The sequence below is a fragment of the Oxyura jamaicensis genome, chromosome 5 (assembly GCF_011077185.1).
Source record: "Oxyura jamaicensis isolate SHBP4307 breed ruddy duck chromosome 5, BPBGC_Ojam_1.0, whole genome shotgun sequence".
Lineage (NCBI taxonomy): Eukaryota > Metazoa > Chordata > Aves > Anseriformes > Anatidae > Oxyura > Oxyura jamaicensis.
Window position 1 is genome coordinate 59657814 of NC_048897.1, and position 26171 is coordinate 59683984.

The following is a 26171-nucleotide window of genomic DNA, read 5'->3' on the forward strand; positions in this document are numbered from 1 at the left end:
GTATACCTTACCACGTCTTGCATTTAGCTTTGAGTGGTTGGAAGAGTATTAGCATGTCATATGACCCACGGTAATAAAGTAGTAATAGTCAGTTTTTCACTGAAAACACAGAAATTTCATATTGCAATAGGACCCAATTGGATTTTTCTGTGCCAAGAAAAGTTGTTAAGGCTGTATCTTTAGCTGAATAGAGGATTCAATTAACTTCAGTACAGCTGCTCTGATTTACAGCGTCTGAGGATCTGGCCCGTACTTGAAAGTCTGCAACAACTCTGTCTGTGTCATAATTCCTAGATTAAAAGATCCATTTCTTTTCAATTCTGTTCCTATTTGGTTTAAAACCACAGACATTGGACTGTTTCGTTGATGGTTCATGGTAAGGATGTTAGACGTACCAGCTAAATATGTCTGTAAAGCTAGATGTTCAGCATGGCAATGCTTTTGAAATGGATAATAGAGCTCTCAACAAATGTCCATGAGAAAACGAAACTGTTAGATTTTGTTCCCAGAATAGGCTGCACAGATTTTGCGCTGTTTGCATGCCTATTATAAATCATTACCAATAAACATAAGAGGGAAACCATTACAAAATATAGCCCTGAGCAAAAATTGACGCTGTTTGAGAAGACAAGACTTTTTTACACATGCAGATCTTATGTTTTATCCTTAAGATACAGGGGAAAATGGGTCAAAGATGAAAACCACAACAGGGCTGTGTATTTCAATAGTAAACATACTGCATCGCAGGCTATGATAGAAAATTTCAGTGTTTCAGCTAAACTCAGTTCTAAGAGAGCTAATGGAATTTAAACACAAATGATAAAAATGTTTAAGCTCGCTGACAATATCTTAGGTTTTCATTTTAGACATTATTTATTTTTTTTTCTAATTACCTGGTAACAGTTTCATGTAATTAGGTCTTTGGTTCATGTGCCAGTTTTTAGTTTTCTTTGTATTTTGATAGTTGTACTTCGTGGTGTTCTTTGGTGCCCTAATAAATACTAAAGTGGAACTTTGAGCACTTGGGAATGTGGAGCAATTCAGAGCTTGGTCACTCTTCACCTTTACCCTTGTGACAGATTTCGCTTTGCATGTTTCCTTCTACTTGCTACAGATCAGGTGCTGTATGCCATAATCTTCCCTGAAAATCAGGTGATTGAGGGTCCTCAGTTACTGCAAATTATTTCTTCGTAACAATTTTGTGGCACTTTGCAGAGCTGAGATCAGAAGACAGGGAAATTTTGCAACTTCCTTTGCAGTTGATGCAGCTTCAGAGCACTGGAGGCAGAGACTGCACAGTCTGCTTGCTCTCTCCAAGCTGAATGGGCATGCTGAGTGGGGGTTACCTGTGACAATTTTTAATGTTCTCTGCTTCTTGTCGGTGCCTGTCCAAATATTTTAATGAAGCCCTTAAAAAACAACAACAACAAAAATCAAACAACAACAACAACAACAAAAACTTCTATTGGGAAACTGCTCAATATTAAACTATGATCATTTATTTATTTATTTATTTATTACTAAATGGTCTTTTCTTTTTTTACTTTACCATGATCTGAAATTTTGGGTCATGGTCTGAGCTTTTGGGTAGACCTGTGCGGTGCCAGGAGTTGGACTCATTGGTCCTTACGGGTCCCTTCCAACTGGGGATATTCTATGATTCTATGAAATAATGATGAAAATTCTTCAAGTCGTTAGTTCAGTATGTCATACTAAGAATGTGACTATGAATAATGATCTCTTAGTTTTATGTTTACCTGTTTGTTTGTTTTAGAAAGAAAGGGCAGTTAAAATCGATAGAGATTTCATCTGTGGACCTTGTGAAAGGATAGGACGTTCAAAGTCTCACTACACTGAACTTTAAATCACTTGAACTTCCTAATGGCAACTGATTAGCTTAAATAATAAAGGATGTAATATTTGATTTTATTTGAAGCTTTAAACTGCTCCAATTATTTATCTTTTGTCTTTTCCTACTGAAATAAATTCACATAACAAAGCAGCATCCCACCTACTCTCTCACTAAAACTTTGGGCAGCTGAAGCAGTGGAGGGCTTGCGGGGAGAAGGAGAGGACTTGTCACATTGCTGTTCTTGGCCGCAATGCCTATCAGACATGGGTATTTCTGAAATATTTCCTGGGTAGTTTCAGCTAGGCATAGTATCCCCTAAAATCTTCTTCCAAACAGTATGTTGCTTCAGCTACCCTGTCCTTTATCCCAGTAGTAGCTGCAGCTCACTGCTACATGAGGTGGTTCCCGTAGAGGGTCTGTAAATGCATTTTAGGGTTCCCATTGTGCACATATATGAGGGTCAAATTGTGTAAGCCTTAGTTAAAAAAATACAAAGCAATACTGTGCACAATGCTGCCTTGTAATAGCCTGTTTGTAAGGACTCAATCAAAAATCACCACTTCACAAAGCCGCAGAAAGGAAGAAGGGCATTTTGACTACTTTTATTTTATCTGATCAAAATGCCTGTCCCTCTAAAATTTTCATTGGTCTCTGCTACCTTTCTCCTTTCCTCCATTCCCTCTGACCCATACCCTGATCCTTGCACCTGTATTTGCCGTGTAGCCCCTTGCAAACTGTGCCACAATTAGGAGTGTCAGCTAGGGCATCACCTGTACTCGATTGTGGTGGAAGAGAAGGTGTGGTGTTGTACGCTGCAGGGTAGTGCACAAGAGCACGGAGCGATGGCCAAAGCCCTGCTCAGGTTTTAGCTGGAAAGCCCAGCCCTTTGGTACTGATGGGCCAAGAGCCTCACAGCAGCTGAGCTCCTGAGGACACAACGCTTGTGACCAGATGCAGGAGGTGCTCCCGCTTGCATGGAGCCCGTGCCTTATATTTGAGCAGTCACTGTGCCTTCATTACCCACAAGGGTTAGGATTACATCTGGTGCTGGTGTGGTTAGGCGGGGTGGAAAAAAGCTGCTTGTCCCTTACTGCCATTCTTGAGTATTCCTTCAGAGAAAAAACAATGTCTGACCTGGAGCGTTGGCGTTGTGCATTTTGCTCTTCTCTGTTCTTTTGTAACTACTCCAGCGCTGCTGGGACTTCGAGAAGTATGAGAAGGTGATGTGCATTTGCATCAATAAATGTACAGAACTTTGTGTATATGCTCCCAGTGACTGGAGTATTGATACAGAAAAATATAATCCAAGATATCACTCTATAATGCAAGTTTTTTGATGAGAATTTAAGTTTAATTTCATTTCCATGATCCAGATGGCAATATTTTTCAAGCGTATATCCTACCGTGGACACTCTTTTATATTTTATAGGATGCCCAGAGCTACTGTAGACATAAAACACAGTTTCTGGTTATGAGATCTCTGCATTACCAAAATGTAAATTTCACTCCTGAATATGTAGGCCACGTGCTGAATAACCTAAAGAAATCTATGGTGGAAATGCTAGTTCTTGTGTATTCAGATTACCCCCTTCAAAACTGTTCCTCGGGTTTTAATATCCTGAGATTCTCAGTTCTGAGGCAGTCTGCAGCTCAAACTTCAGTTTCAGTTCTTAGAGTGAAGTCATTTAAATAAACAAATAGAAGTGGCACGTCATTTGTTGTTTGTGCCAAAGTACGTCGTGTGCCAATTGGGATTAATTTTTATGAATCCTCATACCTGTGAGCTTACAATGACGGTGCAGCTACATGCTTATCCCCAGTATCTGCAGTGACACTTGCAGTATTTGCAATGTGCACAGGTACCATCCTAGCAATGCTCTGACCCACGTTTATTTTTAGTATGTCATGAATCACCTTCCTTAGCTGTTTTTCTTTTCCACTTAATGAAAGGCATATAAATCTTATTGCCAAATAACCCTAGGATATTTGATAGTAAAAATAAAATCCCTCCTACTTCTCTTTGTGAATAGCCAGATGGATGTGTTTACCCTTTAGAGAAATTCAGACTTGATATTTTTGTTACGTTTTGTTTTCTTCCCGGTAATTATGTTGGCTCTTTGCTGATCCCTGGTTGTGCATTATTACAATGGAAGGTGACAATTTGATTGTCTTCAGTTGGAGAAACAAGTAATTTTGTATTCACCAAGCTGTCAGGTAACACTACCTCACAGTACTAAGAGCTCCTGGCAATGTGGTTTGGCACCTACATTTAACTGCTTTGATGCTTGCGTAACCTCTACTGAATCAGAAATAGTTTGCCTGCTAGAAATGTTTTTAGGCTTGTAGTGTAAGGTTTTGATTAAAAAGACGATCCGTAACTGAACTGCGGAGCCATTGTTTGGTGTTCTGTGGAGATGCTAATGAGGTGGTTTAGTGCAACTGGTTACAGGTGAGGCTGAAACTGAGACCCTGCTCTGCTGCCTGCCGAGCTGCTCTGTTTGGCAGAGGAACCAGCATCAGGAAGACTGGGAAGAGGGAGGACATCTGACTTAGATCAGGTGTCTCCCTTGTGCTGAGCCGTGCAGAGAAATGGCATGTGACCTGTTGTTTTCACACCTGTAGCATTGTAAATTTAGCGTGAGTTAATGAGTTACATCACATGGCACCTTAACACCTCCTGAAAACAAACCGGAGGAGGACAAAATGTAATAACGCTGTGTTTAGCAGTGGAGTTGGTATCTCACAGCACACTGCAAGGATTTAATGAACCTTTCAGGATCTCCTTGCCCACCAGGTTGAAGTTTGGTTGAGAGGATTTTGAGTTAGTAGAACAAGTCCGTAACTGGCTTTATTAGGGAAAAAATACATCTATTGTAGTCTTTTGGATACACTCTCAGCTCAAAGTCTAAACACGCTAAAATAAATTCTTAGTATTTTTAGGCATCCTTTATCAAAACCATTTATATAATCATTCAGTTAAACAATTAAGTCATTCTATTCCATAAAAATATGTGAATTAATGCTTATTTATAGCAACCATTGTTTTTTAATTTTATTGTTAATGATTGCTTTTATTTATACTGTATTTTCTCTTTCTTGCTGCCTAAAACAACAAATCCTAATAAGTTGCTGATGGATAAATTCTTGGCATGTTCCCTCTTGTTCCCATACTTATTGGTAAAGATAGCTGGAAGCCACTAAGGCCTTTTTTCTTTTTCTTTTTTCCAACAGTCAGAAATTGGATAGCCAAAGACACATGGCGTAGTCATAGGACTTTAAAGGCAGTCGTCACTGAGAGGCTAATAGCAGCCAATTAAACAGAGGTGGTTACGTGATGTAACATTATCAGGAGAAACAATTCATGAGTCAAAGCATTCCAGGGCATATGAGCTCCAGTCCAAAGAACAGTCTCAAGCTGTTTAAATAAAGTGACAGCAATATTGTCAGCTAAATATAAACTATAGAAAACATTAACTGCAGTGACTGGAGATGAGCACAGCCCAGGTGCTAAGTGATTATTCTTTCACTGCCCTTTACTACATTCAGTGTGAGTTCACCTTTGGCATGTTTAGTGAAAACTCCTGGCAGTGAGTAGAGAGAATGGAACAGTTAACCTACTAGAAAGGTAGGCTTATTTTTAGCATTTTATGACTCCATGTAAACAGTTTGGATTTTCACTGAAAAGTCATCAGGGGCTGCAAAGCTGTTTTGCTGCATCCTTTTTCATGTTTTCAGCAACTGGATGAATAGTTAAGAACTGATTCCCTAACCCTAATATTCTATTGTGGCTGCATAACTGCAGAAACTTGCTTTAATGGTAGAACGTATGAGAAAGGCTTTCCAAAAAAGTTCCGGGGAGCTGTTTAGCTCTCACATTGTTTGTGAGAAGAAATTCCATAAAACTTTGGTAATGTGAGCACTGTGTGCTTTGAGGAAGTTTGAACCTGGTGTCAAACTTTATGATTTGGATTCATATCTATTAACAGAAGTGTAATGTGTCTGGTTTGGAAAACCAACTGCAAGAATAGCTGTGTGCATATCTTGAAAGCCGTGGGTGTATTGGTTAGCTTGATGCTTATCTCAGCTAAAGATTTGGGTGCCCAGTTAACATATTGCTGTCATTTCTTGAATCATATATGCTTCCATTTTCTCATCCTTCTGTTTCCAAGCTGATTCCTAGAATAATGTTTCTTATGACTACCTTAAACTCTCTAACACTGAAGCATTGTATATGAACGACATGCAACTAATCCTTGCCGTGTTCCAGCAAAATGAAGCCTAGCAAGAGCTGGAGGGAGATGAGATGACTTGCCTAAGGCTTTGCTGTGACTCCGAACCAGGAACAGAAATTGGGAGGCTTTTTTTCCCACTGCCATGTTCTGCAGGGATTCATGTAAGGATATAGGGCCCCAGGAGAATGGAATCTTTTCTAGCTATTCGTTTCTGTTACTAAAGCGCCTTGAAATCAGATATGAGATTTCATAATTTTAGGAAATAACTGTTTATTCTAAAATGGCAGACAGATTACAGCATTAGATTTACAGTGCATTATGTTACTGAGTCATGACTACGTATCATTGTTTTCCAGAGGCCAAGCTACAAAATCTTTGGCTACTGGCAAAGCATTTTCATTTTTCTTCAAGTCAATCTGAACACTACAGTAACTGCTATCTTTATACAACAAAAGCAAAGCTCAGTTTTCCCAAATGTTTCAACGATGATAAACCGATACTCAGCTAGAAGTAAATCGTTCCAGCAACTTGTATGCAACCATCAGTTTGCCCCATGCTGCACCAGGCCCGTCCTTGTATAGATGAACTTCCACTGCAACACAGATGGCATGAAGGGTGCTCCATGAGTACACACTTGAGTTTCACAAGGGGTCTGAGGATCCATGAAAAAAGTAGAACCACCGAGTGATGAGCTGTCCCCTAAGTGTCCAAGAGGAGGATGTGTGAGCAGTGCAGGCAAAGCAGAGCACACAGGCCATTTATTTTATCACAAATATGAGTGCTGACTTGTAGGGGAGGGTTCTGTAAGTCATGTTCAATACTGTGAGAGGAGCATGCACATTGGTTTCTCTTTGAGAAGAAGGTGGGGGTGGGAGAAGATGCTGGGACTACTTTTTACTTTTCATGAACTCTGGGTTAGCATAAAAGTTAAGAGGAAAGTATTTAAAAGGTCATAAGTACGCCTAAAAATGGTTTCTCTTAATTTATTTAGTTCTGGAGTCACCAAAGCACTTAGACATGTGCTTTACTTTTTGAAACAGAGTAGTCCAATTTGAAATTAGGGGACTGCTTGCATACTTACAGTTAATCATGCACTTAAGTATTTTAATCTGGTACTTTGGGGAGAAGGAATGGAGACTGTTCATAAAAGCTCTGTAAGCGAATGTATTTCTAATCTAATCTGATAGCAATCTACTGTTGGAGCTGTAGACCTGGGTTACATCTGTACTGCAGTCACTAAAGCAGGATGAATTAGTCCATCCGAGTAGCATGCTACTGTAGTTGGAGTGCTATCAGAAACGAGCTTGTTTAAAATCAGTTTGGATATCTCAGCGTTACAAAGTAGTCATTTATGTGGCTGCAGCGTAGACATGCCTCTAGGTTTATGAATGCTTTGAGAGGGTGGAGCAGAGCGGGAGCTAGAGTCTCTGGCCAACTACAAGTCTGCTTTGCCATATATCTCGCTGTTACTCTGCTTAGTTTATATGCTTTTGAAGTACTGACTGGGCTACCACATTGTTGTTATCTGTGCTAATGCTTTCTGGCTTGATTCTGCAATGTCTAGCAGTTAAAACTCTGGGCCTAGCCGTAATTCCCCCTGTAACATTCAATCGTTTGGGCAGTAAGCAGGGATGGGAGATTTTAGGCTATGGAAGCCTTTCATGGCAGGAGCGTCATCTAATTGTTTTGAAAAAGAAGGGATACATTGTCTGAAGAATTGGAAACCAAAGAAAAACCTTAGACAATAGCAAGTATAATTATTTGCATTTAGGAAGGTATAGCGTACGTTGGCTGTAGGAAAAAGGAAAGCTGATGTGTTGAAAATCTGACTGGCAGTCTTCACTGGAGCACAGACAATTTATTCTCTCAGTTAATGTAAAAAAATCACACATATACGTACAGAATGTAGCTGTTTGTGATCGTGATTAGTATTACATAGGTAAAGACCTTAGCACTTCAGTTTTGGCTTTACTACCTTGACGCTGAGGCTGACTGAAAATGGGGCCCAATTCCTCAGCTTTACTGAGATTTTGGTAAAAGATCCCATTCTTTTTCAATTTTGAGTTCAAAATGCAATACAGTTTATTTTAGCTTTGGAAAATCTATGTGCAGATTTCTTTAATTCTCAAAGTGGAGTACATGAAAGGACTCCAGATAACGCGGGCCTTTTTTGACCTCTTTTTTCATACCCATTAGGTATATTTTCTACCTTTAGTGATTGCTGTGTTCAGCTAATCTGTCAATTTAACCAAAGCAACAATTTCACAATGTAGTTTTCATTCTGATTGTGTGCTGTGTAATCAATATACTGATATAATGTGAGTGTAATTTCCTCTCTTATTTTATCTCCACTGCACAGTATTATAAATAAACAGCTAAAAAAGAAAAAAGAAAGAAAAGCACCAAACAAATCTGTTGCATCTTCTTTTAAGATTGTACCACTGTAGACACTTGTTCTAGTAAAGTAGAATTGGACCCACTTGATTGCATTTAAATTTTTCATGCTTCAGCAGTTTGTCTGGGAGCACAGTAAAGAAAACCCCCCGAGCGAGGATAGTTTAGAATAATAGAACTTGATTTTGTGTATTATAGCGGCACCATTTGTGCTGCTGTAGTTAGGGTTGTGTCAGCACTTCCATTATAAACCCCTGTTTGCAGGGGTTATAACTAGGGAGATATTTTTTATCAGAAACTTTTTTTTTTTTTAAAAATCATTAGAGTGAATTTAATTGATAATAGGGGAAAAAATATAATGGAAATTTGTAAATTTCAGATCCCTTCTACAAGCCTTATTTATCATTAATATTTTATTTTATTTTCCTTGTGAGGGATTTAGCAAATTCATTTTGAATATTTTAAATGTAAAACAGTGAAGTCATTATGGCTTAAAATTTGACTGCTGTTTGTACTTGTGTTTTAACGTGAAAATGTTTTAACACAATGACTGTTTTGTGGTTTGCTATTATCATAAACTACTAAAACGAGCCAGATCTTTCTCCCGTCAATTTGATAAGGCCTTGGAGTTACTGGCTGAATTCTGCCTTTGGACCTGAGGAACTTCCATGGACAGAATTCTATTTAAGAAAAAAAGTACGCAAAGAGGAAAACCCTGCAGAAAGTCATTGACTGGATAACGCCCACTCACAGAGTTTATACTTGGCTTAACTGGTTATAAATCCCAGCATAATCAACATTTGGGGCATAACTTGGGGCCACCGGAATAACCATACACATGAAGTGTATTGATTTAGTTAATGATCATGCTCGGAAAAGCAGGTGCAGGCCTTAATCTAGCAGGGTCCTGCATCCCTAGTGTTTAAATCTAGCAGCCAAAAGCCTGAAAGGAGCCATGGGCTGCTGACCTCTGGCCACGGTTAGTGCACTAGATCCTGCAGTTTTAACAAATGTATGGGCAGAAATGGAGGAGCAGCATACCTCCGAAAGTTGTGTGATGGAGGCAGCGAGTGCCTGGGAGGCCTGCCTGAGCTTGTCTCTTTTTGCAGGCTCCAGAACTACAGGTAAACAAGTAAATCGCCGCATGAAAATGGGTCTGGCCATAAGGCAGCAGGGAAGGAAAGGGCTTGTAGGAGCTCAGAAGCACGTGAAGCCAGCTCTTTACCTGTTCAGCTATCCTAGCGCAGAAAAAAGTTGCAGCCCATGGCTTGAGAGTGGTAGTGAATGTGACTTTGTTAGTATAATTTTATTTTTGAGGTTAAGAGATTCCCCTTTTCTAGATGTAATCAAATTAAAGAGGAGAACATGAATACAGCTTTGTATTTATATATGTTTAAAACATCACGAAGAAGAGGGAAGCCTGTTAGCGCACGTGGCAGAGGAAAGGTGCTTCCACTCAAGCGCATTGCCAGCAGATAGCTTTACTGAACGGTCACTTGAGGAAATACCAAAAGCTTGTTTATGAAATAGAGGTGAAGCCTTTCTAGACTAATTATATTCAGCATGTAATTTCTAAACTTCAGTCTGAATTTTGATTTTCAATTAACATTCTCAATTTGAAGATAATTTTCTATTTAATGTAATTGCAGGAAATAATTTATTGGCTGATTAAGACTGAGGGCCCAGCCTTCCTTAAGAAAACAGTCCCTAACAAACCAGCCTTTAAAGCCAACTCGTAGCTTTGGACAGATTCCGCCTATTTTTGCAGCTGCAGAGTTGTGTTTAATTAGGATTGTGCACTATTATTCATTGGTGCAGTTTGTAGTTGAAATTATTCTTAAGAGACATTTTCATTCCGAGTTTTGTGTCATGATTAATTTATGGCGAAGAAACAGCCATAGCTATTGCTTTCTGCAGAAGCTTGTTCGGTTTGATGCAGGAATGAGATCTGTTGAGAAGGTGAAAGCAAGGAAAATCCTTTATTGTGTCTTTCAGTTTTAATGGCTAGTTTTCACATTGCATAGAGCATGGTACAATTACATATATTTTCATGTGAGTGATTATATTAACATGACTATTTTAATGAGAAAAAGGAAAGTAAACCTTTTATTTTATCTTGGATCACAGCGATTATGAACCAAAACCTTTTGAAGTACATGCAGCAATGCCGGCTGCTGAACTCTTGGCATGTTCTCTGCAGCATCAACATGAATTCTTTAGCGTAGTAAGAATGTAATACACGGTTTAAATTCCTCAGTTCTGCTTATTGGCAACATTAATATCAGACTCCCACTTACACTTAGGCTCCCCTAAAGAAAATGCAAACCTTTTTCCCCAACCAGTGTCAAGTGTAAGAGGCAGGATTATCTCTATTTACAGAATAGTTACTCTAAATAGGCATCAGTGTTTTAATATGTTTCAAAGCACTTCAAAGCTTGTAATACTTTTATATAGAACTGTACATAATTAGATTAGCAGATCCTATATTAATTTTTTTTTCACTGTAGGATACTAAATCTGAGCTCCCTCATTAATTGTGAGAAATTTAGCATTAGCTGTTAAATCCTATGTGAAACACGGGCTGCTACATAAAAACTACTGTTTAAATTGGAATTAACTTAATTATTTTTCTTTGCACTTGATATTTCCTTCACTGTAATATTCATGAAAGCATGTGACAGATTTGTAAATTTAACTGTTAGTCTCAGATTTCCAGACCCTTTAATCAGTATTTATTTGTCTGTAGAAACAGTACTAGCAAGTTAATGATTTGCTAATTTGAAAAATGCTCATGTGGTTTCCTATGTTAACTGATTTGTGCATTTTTAAAGAAATGGTATGAAATCAATTATTGTTAAAAAGCAATTAAGGTGAAGATCTTATTCCTTGGTTTCTCAGCAATTTCAGTGTCAAGGATATTCTAAAGTTACTAAAAACTGGGAAAAGAGCTAATATATTTTAGCTGTCTACTTTTGGGTTTATTAATGACAGTTTTAACAGTTGCAGTTAATCGTATTAGTAATTTTCAACAAAGTGTTTTCGGAGTTTGAGTAAAGTCAGTTATATTTTCGTGTAACCAACTGTGGTGAAAGCTGTGTTTGCCTCTGAAACGGTAGTAAGAGGCCATTATTAGGAAGAGACATTTAACATAAATCAATGCATTTATTCATTACACTTTTAAGTCATTTAAAGTAATTTGTTGAGATATATCCTGTACTCAGTGCCTAATATGAAATGAAATATAGTATTTCAGATTTTTAGTTCAAACTGTAAAAGATTAATCACTTACCCATTCAATAAGCCATTCCATTTTAGAACACTTTCCACACGAGCATCTCAAAACACTTTTGAGAGTAAAGTAAAACTGGATAAAATTTTAAACACGTTAAGGGCAGATACAGCTTTAAACAAACAGGAAAAGGACTTGTTTTGAAGAATTCCAAATGGGTTTAAAAATTCTCATCGCTGCAGAAAACAATTCCTGCTTGCAAGGAATGAGGTTAGAAAAGCATGTGGGACCCTCTTGTCCAATCATTTGCTTATTACCTTCAGACTACTTAGGGGAGTAAGAGTTTAAGGACTTGAATTCTTATGGTAAATCAACATGAAAATTACAATAAAATCACTATTTTGTTTTCCCGGCTGGAAAAAATTATATTGTTAGATAAGCTGAAGTGAATAGAATGACATCCCATAGCGTAACCACGACATAGACTTGACATCAGTGAAAACTTTATCTCAGTATTTTGGATCCGGATCCCCCAAACCATTGTTAGAGCACTTTCCTTGACTGCAAAAAGATTAATGGCAAGTGTGCCTGCTATCTGGTGTATTTAGAGGACTGTTCGAGCTTGAGTTTTTAATTTAAAATTGATGTGTTCTTTTTGTCTCCTTTTCTTGTTTTGTAGAAGAATGTCTTCCAAGCAGGCTACCTCTCCATTTGCATGTGCAGCTGATGGAGAGGAAACAATGACCCAGGACTTAGCATCACGAGACAAGGAAGAGGGCAACAGTGATCAGCATGCGACCTCTCATCTGCCTCTACATAATGTAATGCACAACAAACCTCACTCTGAGGAGCTACCAACTCTAGTCACAACCATCCAACAGGATGCTGAGTGGGACGGGGTCATCTCAGCCCAACACAGAATGGTGAGTTTCACAGTTCTCAGAGCAGCTTTCAAAATCAGTATTGTGAAAGACTGTTCACTTCCATACTTCCATTTTGAAAGACAGGTTCGGTACAATCTGTCACGGGTGTGAAGCTTTTTAAATGTTAAAGTGTCAGTGTTAGCAATAGATCAACATCAATATGGTGTAATTGTAAATTACAACTGTATAATCTTGTTAAGTATACAGGTCTATATGAATGAGGTCATTTGATGAGTTCACCTTCGGAAAGGAAATGCATCTATTTATCATGTTTTCATTCAGACCTTGATTTATGTCATAACCTCTCTAGGTCATATATTCAAGCATTAATTTCTGACAGGAGGATGTAGCTCACAACTGTTTGTCATCTGCAAAGTGTCATGGGGAAGAAAGAAACTTTAATGTTTTTTTTTTTTTCCACTTGTCTCTCAAATGGAATTCAACAAATTTAGAATATTATAGCTTCACACTACAACAAAGAAGACAGCTTTTTAGGTGACACAAACATCTTGCTGTATTTATTGGAAATTATAACTTTTTGTGAAGGAAAATGGTTTGAGCAACTATGTCATGCTCTTCTACTCCAGATCATCAGTTCGTATATAAGTGACGTTACCGGCAACATCCTGATCATTCTTATTCTGTTCAGTAGCCTAGTTAGAATTATTTTGCAGTTGTAATTCTGTCCCTATGCATCCCCAAAACTCTGCAATATATGAGCAGACTGAATAAAGACTGAATGGGCATAGCATCTCAGTCAATTTATTTTCCTTGAACGTGTATCTGAGGAACAGAATTAAGGTACATGCAGCACCCAGGTGTTCTGTAAATATAGAACATTGTAATTCCAGGACAGCCATAAAGTGACTTTCACAGACATTAAATTCATGCAGTTAGTTTAAAAGGAATACCCTACCTTTTCATAAAATTTCATTTTTTTTTCTTTTTTTTTTTCTTTTTTCCTTTTTTTTTTTTTAATTAAATATTTATGAACAGATATTTTTGAGGAAGTCTTTTTTTATTATTGTTATTTTTAAATATTTTTCTCCCCACTGCAAATCAGCAGCTATCAAGGTTAAAAGAATAACAATTGTAGATTTTTTTTTTGGCAGCTCTAACAATAATGACCTTATTTCAAATTGGGCTAGAAATCATAATTCATATGCATTAATCAACACAGGGGCTGGGATTCTTCGTTCATATTGTGATGCTTAGAATTCAAGTGCTAATTAAATAATAGCACTTGAATAATATATGTCCTGATAATACAATTTTCTTTCCCCAAATCCAGCTGATTCAGAATATTAGACCAAACTAGAAAAATACTACCGAATTTTAATGTGCATTTGAACCTAGTTCAGCACTTTCTGCTAGGCCTAAAATATTCCTGTGTATGTGGGCTACTGTTAGGAAGAATGAAAAATTCCTTTTAAATTTCAACCATAAGAATTGCTCTAAAGACGAATGATTATAGATTAGTCATTTGGCAAGGGAGGTTCTAAGTTGTACACAGGCTTCTATGCAGAATTCTCAAATGCAACCTCATTTTGGATGCCCAAGTCATGCAATAATAAGCACATCAGAATAATTCTAACCTGCTTCTATTTAGCAGGAGAGCAACCAGGGTGTAGAACAGAACTGGTTGAACAGATCTGTTGGTGAAAAAATGAAGCTGTGAATTCATCAGCCACCTTCCTATTCATTCAATGAAGCATATTCTCTCTGGGAATTTCAGTCTTAGGACACCAATGCCATTGATGAAGTGACTGTTTTTCCCAGAGAGAAAGGAGTTCCTAACCTCTGGGAGTCCCTCAAAGCATTTGTTTTTGATTCAGGCTGTTCCTTGGACCTGGAATAATACTTAAGCCAAAATAATAGAAACTCGTGTAGTGTGATCATTTGTACCCATTGGCATTGCTCGAAAGTGAGCTTATGCTTACAGCACCAGAGTGCAATCTCTGTTTTCCTTCTTAATGCTGCACTACCATGCCAACGCTTGCTGTACCTCTGGACAGGCGTGAATCAATACCCAGCTTATCGTGTTTCAGAACAGGTGCATAAACTTTGCTTGAGTGACTTAGCACTCTGTTTTTCCTCCCTCCTTTTTTTCAGCGAATACTTCATCATATACGTAGATGAATGTCCTGAAAATCATTAGGATTTTCCACATTTCCCTTGGGTCAAATCTGGTGGTGAATGTATGTCATCCTTATTTAGGTAGCTCTCAGCTAAACCAAACAGATATATATATATTTTTTTTTCTTTTGCCCAGCTTAAAAGCTGGGTATAATTTACAACATTTGGCTAAAAGTGAAAACTGAAGTTCTCAGGCATGCTATTTAGTTGTATTTAAAATAAATCTAAAATGTAAAGATCAAGGTCCTAGTGTGTTTACAATTTAGGTAAGATAGAAGACTAGTTAGATCACTACTGTGAAGTGGTATAAAAAATATTTTTTCTTCTTGAGGGACTGTCATTTAGGCAACTTGTTTGATTTTTTTTTTTTTTTTTCCCCTTACTTACATCTTTTATGAGAAATCCTTTAAGCCTCAATTAATTGTGTAAAGTTTCTCTGAAACAGTCTCCAAGCAGGTACTGTTACTGCTAGGAAAATATTCAGAGTGCCTGCAATTTTCCTGATGAAGGCAGTTTTGTACTCCTTTAAGGGAGGATAGGAGGTTTCTTTCCAGAAAAGCAAATTCCAGAAGGTGGGTCGGACCATTTTGAGATAGGTGCTGTAGTAGTGATCACTTTTTTGCTTAATAAAACCAAACTCCCAGAAGGTAAGTGCTTTCTGACCTTTCACAGACGGATCCTTCCAAAGCAGATTTGAAGAAGCACCTGCTGCTACCATTTACATTGGAAGTAAAGGCAGTAGTGCTGTCATTAAAATGCGTCAGTAATGTGTATCATCTAGTTATAAGATAGTAAACTCTCGGAGCGCTGTGTCGACATATGGGGAGGGAGAAAGTTCTCTTTCATGTGGTGCCTAATTAAGGGCACAGTCCTGCATCCTTTGTGCCCTTAAAACTACTAAGGAGGTGACTGGAATTTGTGAGAACATGCAGTATGCATTGCAGCATGCTGCAAGGGCTGTAGAGATACTAGGTGAAAAAAAATACTGTCAGAGGGCAACCGGAGAAATATTACTGAGATTTTTTCCAACACTTATCATATGCAGCACTTTCTGTAATGTAAGATACCTTTAAGCTGCATTGTGTATTATGATAAAAAAAAAAAAAAAGGCGCACTGGCTAGAAATGTTTTCAAACTTTCACTCCCTTTTGATATCAGGCATTGCTTTCCACTGAGTCCTTTGTGTATTCTGAATGTCTGGAAGCCAAAATATTTTGTTTTAACTCCCACTCTATAGTATTTCCCAGCTGTGTACTTATATGGCGTAATAAAAGGATTTAACAAATGGGAAATAGCAGCTGCATTTGGAAATTCCCTTTGTGCTCCCTTTTCATTTGACAGATTCAGCAATGTGTAACAACTGTAACGTCAGACCTGTAATGACTTACACTGCGAGTATCGTATCACTAGCCAATTTGATGTTACAGTGGGGAGAAAAAACAACCAAAAGATTTGGGCCTGTAATTTCATATTGCTCGGCTGAAAGGTTTACATGCATATTTCTAACTATAACTTAATATAAAAGCACCTGGACATACGGGTATTTATTGCTGCCTGTAGATCTGCTAGAAAATAAATGCTGCTTGAAGTTAAAGATGTATCATTTTTTCTGCAGTAAACTGTAGGGAAGAGGGCAAAGTGGTACCGAGATAACAGGGAGGAAACTCTGCTGTCTTCTCCCGTGGACAGTGAGTAGCAGGCAGGAAATGCAGCCAAATTTTATGAACTGTATCCAAAAGCTGTCTCTCTTGGGGAACAGTCTGAGAGAGGATGAGAACGGAAAGCCAACAGAACTTAACTTTTGCTAATTTTAATAGTAACTGAATTGTTGTGTCCTGGTAATGTTTATTGGTAATTATGTAAAGAAATAGAGAATTGTAATTTGTCCTCTGTTCACTGGAGATCCAGGAATGGCCCCCATCTTCTTACAGAGCCCTGCACAGTTTGTGAGGTAAATTTTCAAGTTTTTTTTTTTATTTTTTTTTATTTTTTTGCTTTAAATTATTGGAAGAAAGCAGTGCTAACAGCAAGCTGCCAAATTAGATGGACAATCGATTTAATCCACTTTGAGGAACAGGGTGGTGTGTTGCTGTGGTTGTAAAGGCTAGTTGTGAGCCTTCTTTTGAACAATGAATTTAAGCAGCTGTAACCTAGTGAAATCTCAATTTTTCCTCCAAATTACTTTTTTTTTTTTTTTTTTTTTTTCCCTCCTGAAACAGTAAAAAGAAGAGAGAGGCAAATTCCGTTCCCATCCCTGATCACATATAACAACCTGGTAACAGGCAGAATTTCAGAACTCAACAGGGCCTGGGAGGATCAGTGTACATGAGCAGTGGATGCCCTTTTCTTTTCTCACCAGTGTTCCTCCCCTGCCCACCACCACAGGCGGTAGATAGACAGTGTGTGCATGCACAGAATGAGGGCATCCACAGCTTTTTGCTCTACCATTACATGAAGTGATGCAGTGAGAGACTGTTAAGAGGAACCATCTGCAGGTCTAAAGGATGGGTGTTATTTCCCTGTGACCAAGGAAAAACACACACACAGACATACACAAGTTAATTACCTTCAAATATATGCTACGTTTCCCCATATATTTTTAACATAATTCAGAAAACCTTTGGGTTTAGAAATTTCTCTCATTGGATTTTACGTCAAATGGGACCATTGACATATATTTCATAATTATATTCAGTTTCTATCTTGTGCTGAATTCTTGCCAAAAAAGTGAAAAGCTTGCTACTTTCCCACTGTATCTGCACATCCACCTCAGTAACACTGATGGCAAATTTGTATATGCAGGAGGAAAAGAGATTTTTATTGGTTACTTTTAAAATAATTTTAAATCGCCAAGTATCAAATTTACCTTTATATAGCGTTAGCAAAACTATTGGCATCAGAAAAGCAGAAATAGGTGGTGTTCTGCAGGTCCTGATGTTTCAGTGCTCACTGTCTACAATAAGACATGCAGAATCCTGTCGCTTCTCCTGCCCTGCATCCTTGCTATCAACTTCTCTTGTTGAAAGATCTTCCTTTTAAGGAAAGTAAGCTCTTTTTTTTTTTTTAGGAAAGATTATTGAAAAATGTTTACACATGCTACACAGTGAATTTGTTGTTACATAAATTCGTGGCCTCAAATTTTTAAAAGCTATAGATACAATTACATGTTTTGAAATTTTAATTTTATTTCATCTGTGGGCTGGATAAAATGCATCATATAAATATGATACAAGTGCATATAAAATGCATCAAATATAAATGCCCTAAACTCTGGCAATTCTGTATCTGCTGAATTGCTCATGCAGCTGTTACTTGCATGCACAAATCTGAGTTTTGTGATGATGTAAAGCAATTCTACTGTGCTTTGTGATACTATTTCTGGATGCCAGGTAGTGCATTGCAATTTTTATCTAACTAAAGAGATAAATACTTCATATATAATTGCAGGGGTACCAAGTTTGGGCTGAAACTCAAGGGTGTGAAAAAACAGATGATGTGATATTTTGTTTTTTTATACAATAGATTTCAATGACAATAATATTGCAGAAAAGATGGAATGTGTTTTTTTCTTTATTTTTCAAGCAGATATTTTTCATTCAAAAAGCATTCGGGTATATGCTTGCCTCAACTTTATTAGGGCTACCAACAACTGTAATTTTAAGGACATCTGAAGGCTGGAAAGATTAAGGACTGTTGTAGTAGCTTGAGCACAAAAAGATGTTTACCTTTTGTATTAAAAACAACAAAGCAATTCCCTAAAAGTGTGCAGGATAGTGTGCTTAATGGAGCTGCTGAAATACAGAATTAACTTTTTTTGAAGAAGACGAATCAATTAATTTTCCCTTTTTGTATTTTCATTTTGACACTGCGTAACTTATTTTTGTTTTCAAATACAAGGTCTGTTTTACACATTTCACTGTATTCTGGGGTGAATTGTGTATGAATAGAATTAATCAGCACCTGAATTCTTCACAAAAGACTTGTAGTTTATGTCCATCTAGACCTGTAAACATTTTATTCGGCTCCCTTATTTTAACATTTCCATTTTATATAAAGCAATTTCTGAAAAGTTTTTAATTCAGTTCTGTATATCGACATAAATTTTTTCAAAAGTCGAAGCATTAACTCACTCTAAATTGTTAAATTCTTTCCTTGGGCAAGAAGGAATCAGGTATGCATGCTGATTAACACACTCCAGTCATTAACATGTGATTATGTGGGCTGCATATTGAGCACCTGCCAAAAGATAAAATCCAGCACTTTACTACATCTGTGCAAGGACTTTTTGCATTTCTTTTGTACTTTGACAGCTCAAGAAAAAACAGACTTTGGTATCTTTGTTCAGCATAATAAAAATGTGTACATAAAACGTCTTCATGGAGGAAGGAAAGATACTACTTGTATTTGTTTTAATCTTAGTGGCCATGAAAAATCCACTGACTGAGACTTACACAGCACCAAGTGTAATATGAATCTCTTAATGTAGTGTATCACTGACGTTCATATACAGTTTACAACGTTCTTGCATGTTTATAAGGATTATCTGTTCTGGGGTTCAGCCAATGTTATTCTAATTCACAACAGTTTTATGTGATACCTTTATGTCTCATAAATGTCTTGTTTTTATTTCAATCTTCCAAATGTTTCATCAGTGTTTACCTTAAAGAAATACAAGTACTCTTTGCAGCAGGCTGGTTTCCTGCATGCATTCCTCTGCAAATGCTAAAAGGGAAACATAAAGCACATAATACATGTCATGTAACTATATACAGAGAAGGATTTCCATGTGCATTTGATATTGCTGAAAACATAAATACAAATTTTATTCTGATATTTACAATAGATCTAGTTATAAGTTGGACAATTAAGAGGACCTAATAGGAGGAAGTTGGATATATACAAAGTGGTCTGGAATATCCAAGCCACACAATCCTTGTTTTATTTGGCAGCTTCTGGCAGCACACGTCACAAAGTATGTGTCTTTATTTACCCAAAAGGTAAACAGTGCTAATCAGCTGGGACTGATCACAATGCAGCTTCAGTTTCAATTTAGATGAAAATAAAAGTCTAAATACCCATTCTGCAAATGGTTCTTACATTATTTTTCCTTAATACGAGCATTTGACCAAAGTCCAGGGCATAAAATCTCACTATTGTTTTGTCTTATTACCAAGCCTAAACACAGGGAGTTAAAGCATATGGTTGCTGGGTGATTAAGGAAATCCTTAGCATTGAACTCTTACAAAAGGACACAAGAGTTTATGCATATAATTTGTCAGTGAGTTGATTGCCATATAAAAATGATTGGTCATTGTATTTAACAATTTTGAGGTGATTTTCTGTTCTGGAATGGAAGGAAAATGCCTGACAACATTTTTCAGAGATTTTCTCAATTGTGAAGAGAAGGCTTTAGGTCACAGCATTGAAAATTGTGACCTTTTCTGAAATCACTCTACCAAAAAGCAGGTGTGTCTGGATTCACTTGGTTTGCTCCAACAGCCAAGTTTGGGATTGCAGCAATTAAGTGGCCGTATTTTACATCAAACAAAATTTTGTGCCTATTCCTTCCAAATAGGTATCTAGTCTTGCAGTGGCCTATTTATAAGGCCAAGTGCATTTAGTCTATGCTTGATTATCTTGTCATGCCGCTTTTAAGCCTTTTCTCTAAAGTAAGTTATTTTTCTTTTTCTGTCTTTTTTTTTTTTTTTCTTTTTCTTTTAGCATATCCTTACTTGGCCTAAATCTAGTGCTTGATGTTGTATTCATTCTTAGTGAGGTATTAGATGAGTATAAAGGGTAAAATGCAAGCCTTTTACAGGTTGTATTCAACCTGTGCTCTGGTGGTGAAATCAGTGTAAGTTTTATCATAGGAAATGCTGAGTTAAAGACTTGAGGTTTTATTCCATTACTTTCCATTTGCCCTCCCACTAGCATAATTTGCTGAGACTTTACAAATGATGTTCTCTCAGTAGCTCATAGCAGTCATTCTCAAGCCTTCGATTTAAATAAATATTCCTTAATAAAACCTTTATTTTATTTTATTTTATTTTATTTTATTTTATTTTATTTTATTTTATTTTATTTTTTTTAAACAGATAAGAATTGGAAATGATCACTTAGATTTTTATATTCTCTTAATTCTATTTAATTAAATTCCTCAAAATGGGAAACCTTATTTAATATAGTGATTGGAAATGATTTTGTAAACATTTGCTTTCATTATATGTTAACTCCAGACTAGTTCCAAGTGCCAGCATGCCTCTAGTACTTGGAATAAAAACCACTCTGGATATCCAACTTTCCTGGGGTGTTTACATGTGTCCCATTCAATGCAGAGACAGATAAATATCCCTTTATAACAGAAAAGCCTCATCCACATGGAAATAAGCAATTCAGCTAACACATTTTATGTTAGTAATATTTGCTTTCTGCTTCTTCTTGGCCATTCATCCTGTGGTTTCAGCTGAGCTCTTACAGAAGCAGTTCTCTCTCTGGCTATTGAGTAGGATTACAGTTGTCAGCTTTCAATCAGAGTTTGACGGTAGTTATTCTTAAATTGCTAACTAACACCGTGACCCTGCTTTTGTACAGCCCACAGTTTCAATTCCCAAGTTTTCCTCTTTTATCACCTTCAGAGAGCATCTCTCTTTGAGACAGAAGCTGTGCTCCCTGCATAGAACATAAATGCCACCGTAAAGAGTCGGTGATGTCTCTTTATTAGAATCCACAGCTTCCTGCACTCGCCCCTCCTAAGGCTCCTGACCAGAGTCTCTGTTGGTCTGTGCTTAGCCCTCACCAGGATGCCAAAGAGAGACCTGTCCCAGGCCTGACTGCAAAAAAGCCCCGATGTGGAGTCCCCAGGCTGAGATTTCTGCATCTCAGCCCCCAAATGCAGGATTTATTTGTACTTTGGCCACTCAGGGGAAGGAGCAAGGATGCTTAATCTGGTTCTAGCCTACAGCCTTTCACCTATGGAACTCTCATTCTGTGTGTTTGCTCTGTTTTGGAAGTGAAAGGGCTTCACAGAAGTTGTCACAATTTGGCTCATGATTAGCTTTGCAGACACTGCTACGAACATTAGCTTCCCGATCTGAAAAATATAGGGTCAACTTTTAACACCCTTATTTATATTGCTCACAGCAGTATTCCCTCATTTGTCTTAAGCTATTAGAATCTAAATACACAAGAAAATAAATTTTTTACACTAACAATAAAATTACTTGTTCAATCATTTTTAACTGAACCTATCTCGAAAAGCATAAGAAGTTTCCTTCACTTGCACAGAAACGAAACAGCTTTTTTAAGAATGAAACCAGTGTAACATTTGAAATTTAGTGAATGTGCATGCTAAAATATCATTTACTCAGCGTAAGAGGCATGCCAAAATATTTATACATATTATCTTAATGTAACAGTTTTAAAGGAACTATAGCAGAGTGTGAAGAAAACACCATATACGTGGGCAGAGAGAGTCCCCATATTTCTTTACACTAGGCTATTGTTTGCAATTACTCACAATAGTTTCTGCTGTTAGTAAAACTGTACTTTGAGCCATTCACAGAAGCTCCAAAGGGAATGGCCGAGAGGCCACTCATGATCTGCACCACAATTTGGAATGCTGATAAGTACAAGAATACTTCGGTTGAACCACATATACTGAAAGTAAACTTGAGCTTGAAGAAGAAAGCTGCCCTTAAAAAAAAAAAAAAAAACACAACACAGCAAAACACAAAAACAACAACAAAAAAATCACACACACACACACACACACAAAAAGGCCAAGGATAGGCATAGCCTTCACCATGTGGTACTGGAAATCTTACAGTTGTTTTCATATTGACATAGGAGCAGGAGGAGAAGCGGGGGTCTTAGGTGTAAGTCAAAGTGTGATTTCTTGTGCTGGCTACCTATCCCTGAGTGAGCTGTGCATGGTATCGTAGTAGTCATGCCTCGCAGATTTCTGAAACCGAATCCTTAAATTTTAATGGCTATAAATAGGTGTTTAATCTGTTGTAATAAGGACATTTTGGCAAAACACTGAGCACAGTGCATTGAATGATCCATAATAAAATTTTGTCTGGGTTAATAGGCTGGTAAGAAAATGTATACAGGAAGAATGTCCTTTATCTACCTTGATATTAAAAACCCACATTTCAAAAATAGACTCAGTTTTATCCCTGCTGAATAGTAAGCAGCTGGAATAGTGGTCCAGGCTGTTTCTGGCTTAAAATGCTGGACAGCAAGATTTTCAGTTTTAGTCATCCTTGCAAATAAATGTCTTTTCAACTTGACGCTTACGTAAATCTGACACAACAAGGCAAAGAAGAAAGCCTGAGATATAAAATCATCATACATTTTTTTTTTTTTTTTTTTTTTTTGTAAACAGTCAAATTTATGCTACCATAATCTGTTTTAAATTTTTATTTTTTTAATTTATTTTTTAGTTGTCAATTATTAAGGAGTAGTCCTGAGATGCCACCACTGTGGTGGGTGAAAACCCCTTTGCAATACCCATATATACAAGTATTCTTGTATGGGCATAAGCTGTTGTTCTACAATTACCCAATAACTTTGTGAGTGAGAGGATAATCTTATAAATCTAGCAAAGGTATGGGACTCTGAGCAAGCCACAGCAGATGTCACTTTGAATCAAGCTGAGAAGGACCCACTTTGCTACGCTATCTGTAGTAAGTGATACTTTTGCCAAGAACAACACCTTTTTAGGACTAAATTCAACATTTTACAAACATGTCCTTTTCTTAAATTTCTTTTTTTCTGTGCATTTATTTCTTATTGGAAGTAAAATATACTTCTTGCTTCAGCAGGGTATATTTTGATACTGCCACTTTATTAATATGCTAATGTTGTTTTATTTCTTGTTTGGAAATTACGTTAATTCTAATGTAGTCAGGAAAAAAAAAAAGATAGGGTTTGCTGTGAATAAATTTCAGCAATTTTGGGTGAAAAATGTTGTGTGGTAAATATTTTATCCATAGGTGGTATGTTTGCTATTTACCTTATTTTATTGTATTTTGCTTTTTACCTCTCCTAATATAGGAATCACAGAAATCAGTAAGAATAGCATACCTCAGAAAATGCACCTTTTAGAGGTACTGTCATGACTTGAAGATATCATTTCAATTTTAGATTTAAAAAGACTTTTAGTAGGAGTATGTGGATTTTGAACAGAGAATACAGGGATGTCCCAGTTGTCTAGTGTCTTATGTAGATATGGGATGAATCTGGGCACCAGATAATGTCCAGGTAAATTAAGCGGATATTCATATCAATCAGATATTTTCGAGCCTATTTTCCTGTCATCAGTTATGCTGGGAAAAGTGGACTTGTATGGAGAATTTTCATATGTGCCGATGGATTGCTTAGCTGGGTTTTGCAAAATGAAAGCATTCGAGTTGATATTGGCTAGGCATTTTACTTAGCTCTACCTCTTCTTCCGTGCTTTTGGGAAAAATTAAACAAAAACACACACATGAAAAATCCCTTTGGTAGCGTCCTTTATTCCAAGCTTCAGGTCAAATGAAATGGAGCAGTCTCATTATGTAAAAGGTGGCTTCATTAAGCTTCTCAAGAAGAGGATCTCTTCTGTTATTGAATCCTTCATATTAACAAATAAACAAAAGCCAAACAACCCAGGTTCTCCTTTCCTAACCATGAATTTATTTTCATATTCTATGATAATAAGCATAGTGGTCCTTTTCCATTCTGGATTCCAGATTTTCTAGTGATAGTACTTTATGCGTTAAAGCAAGAGAAGCAATAAAGAGCTGGTGGAGAAGAGCTACTCCCAGACAACATATACAATCTACTAGTCTCTTTTCTGAGGATTCCTGGGCCCTAGGGATGTTTTTCCAGTTACATCAGGAGGTATGCTGCTTTTCAGTGTCCATTCAGATGAATTTGTGACAGCCAGGCCTACATCTTATGTATGTCATGGTTGCACTTTTGGTCATGCACATGAGTACTGGGACACAAGTTGGTCCATGAAAGATTATTTGATTCACCAAGGAAATTAAAATCCTTCATAACTTCGCTGTAACTTTTATTTGATTTTGACCAAATGGAATGTTGCAGTAACACCTAGAGGGTCACCTTTTTAGAGACAATATAATGGAAATTACCCTATTGGTTTTTGGCATGTCTGGTTTGCCATTAATGTGAAATTAGTATAACCTGTTCACGTGATTGGAATAAAAAAGGAAGCTGCCAACAGTAGATACATAGGAGTAAGAGTGTCTATTCTGATTGGGTAGCTATAAAAGTCCCTCTGAAGCCTTTTTAACGTTTCAATTTTGCTACATTTTATTTGTAGATTTTTTCAAAAATTTATCTAGAATTATAGAATATATGGAAATGGTTTTGTTTCTTGCAGGTACTTGCACATGCAGCTGATTAATATTTTTCTAGCTGAGTTCCACTATTATTAGATAAATTATTTACACTGGACTGGTCTACAGGTTTTCCATTTGCCCATTTAAACCCTTGAATGACTTTCGGTTTCTGCAGTTCTTCTGTTAAATCACCTGCCACTCTTTTTTAACATTTCTGATTTCAGAAAAAAGCGGGGCTCAGAAAGTCATCCTTGCTGGGTTTCGTAAGAGTGCCAATTCACATAATACACCTCAAATATAACAGCCATTCAGTGATCCCGATGCTACAGCTGCAGAGCCAAACAGAACAGAAAATAGCAGGGATACCTTTTGCCTTTTATTTTTTTTTATTCTACATTTTAATTACCCACAAAAGTGACAATATAATATACTGTTCGCTGAGCAGATCCTCATTATTTCAGAGATTATCATTTGGCCTCTATTCCGTAAGCGTTCATTATTTTTGTGGAGTTTAAGCTTGACTCGTCTTCATAAGCTTGACTCGTCTGCATTTCAGTCTTTGGGGCAAGAAAAAGAAGTGTATGTGTGCTTCCTAATGGAGGCAGGGTTTGGAGAGTCTTGCATTATCAATGAAGGAACATTGTGCTGCGCCGTGTATGCATCCAGATCAGACAGAGGATAGGTTTTCAGGAGGAAGAACATTCAGTCAATTCTACTTGCTCCACAGAGTAGCCTTATCTTCCTTTCTCCAGCCTAAACAATGGATTTAGTGTTCCTCACTGAGAGCATGATTAAAAAACTCCATTGAGCCTGATGGATATGCTTCATGTACTGTAAGAGGATGTTGGTTTCCTGAGAACAAAGTCCTTTCAAATTACTAAGATGCTCTTATGCTGTAGTCTTCAGAGGCATAAAATGCCATGTTATATGGTGTTAATTCTTCATTGAGGAAACATATTACAGAAATTTCAAGTTTTATATTTGAATAGAAGATGCTTTTTTCCTCTCCACTGTAACTTAGAATAAGGTTTAAGAATAGTTTCTAAAAACTACCTT

At 37.1% G+C, this 26171-nt stretch overlaps 1 protein-coding gene across 14 annotated transcripts in view; it reads left to right on the forward strand.

Annotated features, from left to right (window-relative positions):
* SOX6 (SRY-box transcription factor 6) overlaps positions 1-26171 on the forward strand; it is a 383784-nt gene that overhangs the window by 137914 nt on the left and 219699 nt on the right. For 12 of the 14 annotated variants that reach the window (XM_035328701.1, XM_035328699.1, XM_035328705.1 and 9 more), the window contains one exon: positions 12387-12630. In XM_035328701.1, coding sequence (XP_035184592.1) covers positions 12387-12630 — 244 coding nt within the window. Of the gene's footprint in view, positions 1-4581; positions 4678-5337; positions 5478-12386; positions 12631-26171 lie in introns of those variants that run through there. The other 2 variants (XM_035328713.1, XM_035328712.1) reach the window with 2 other exon arrangements.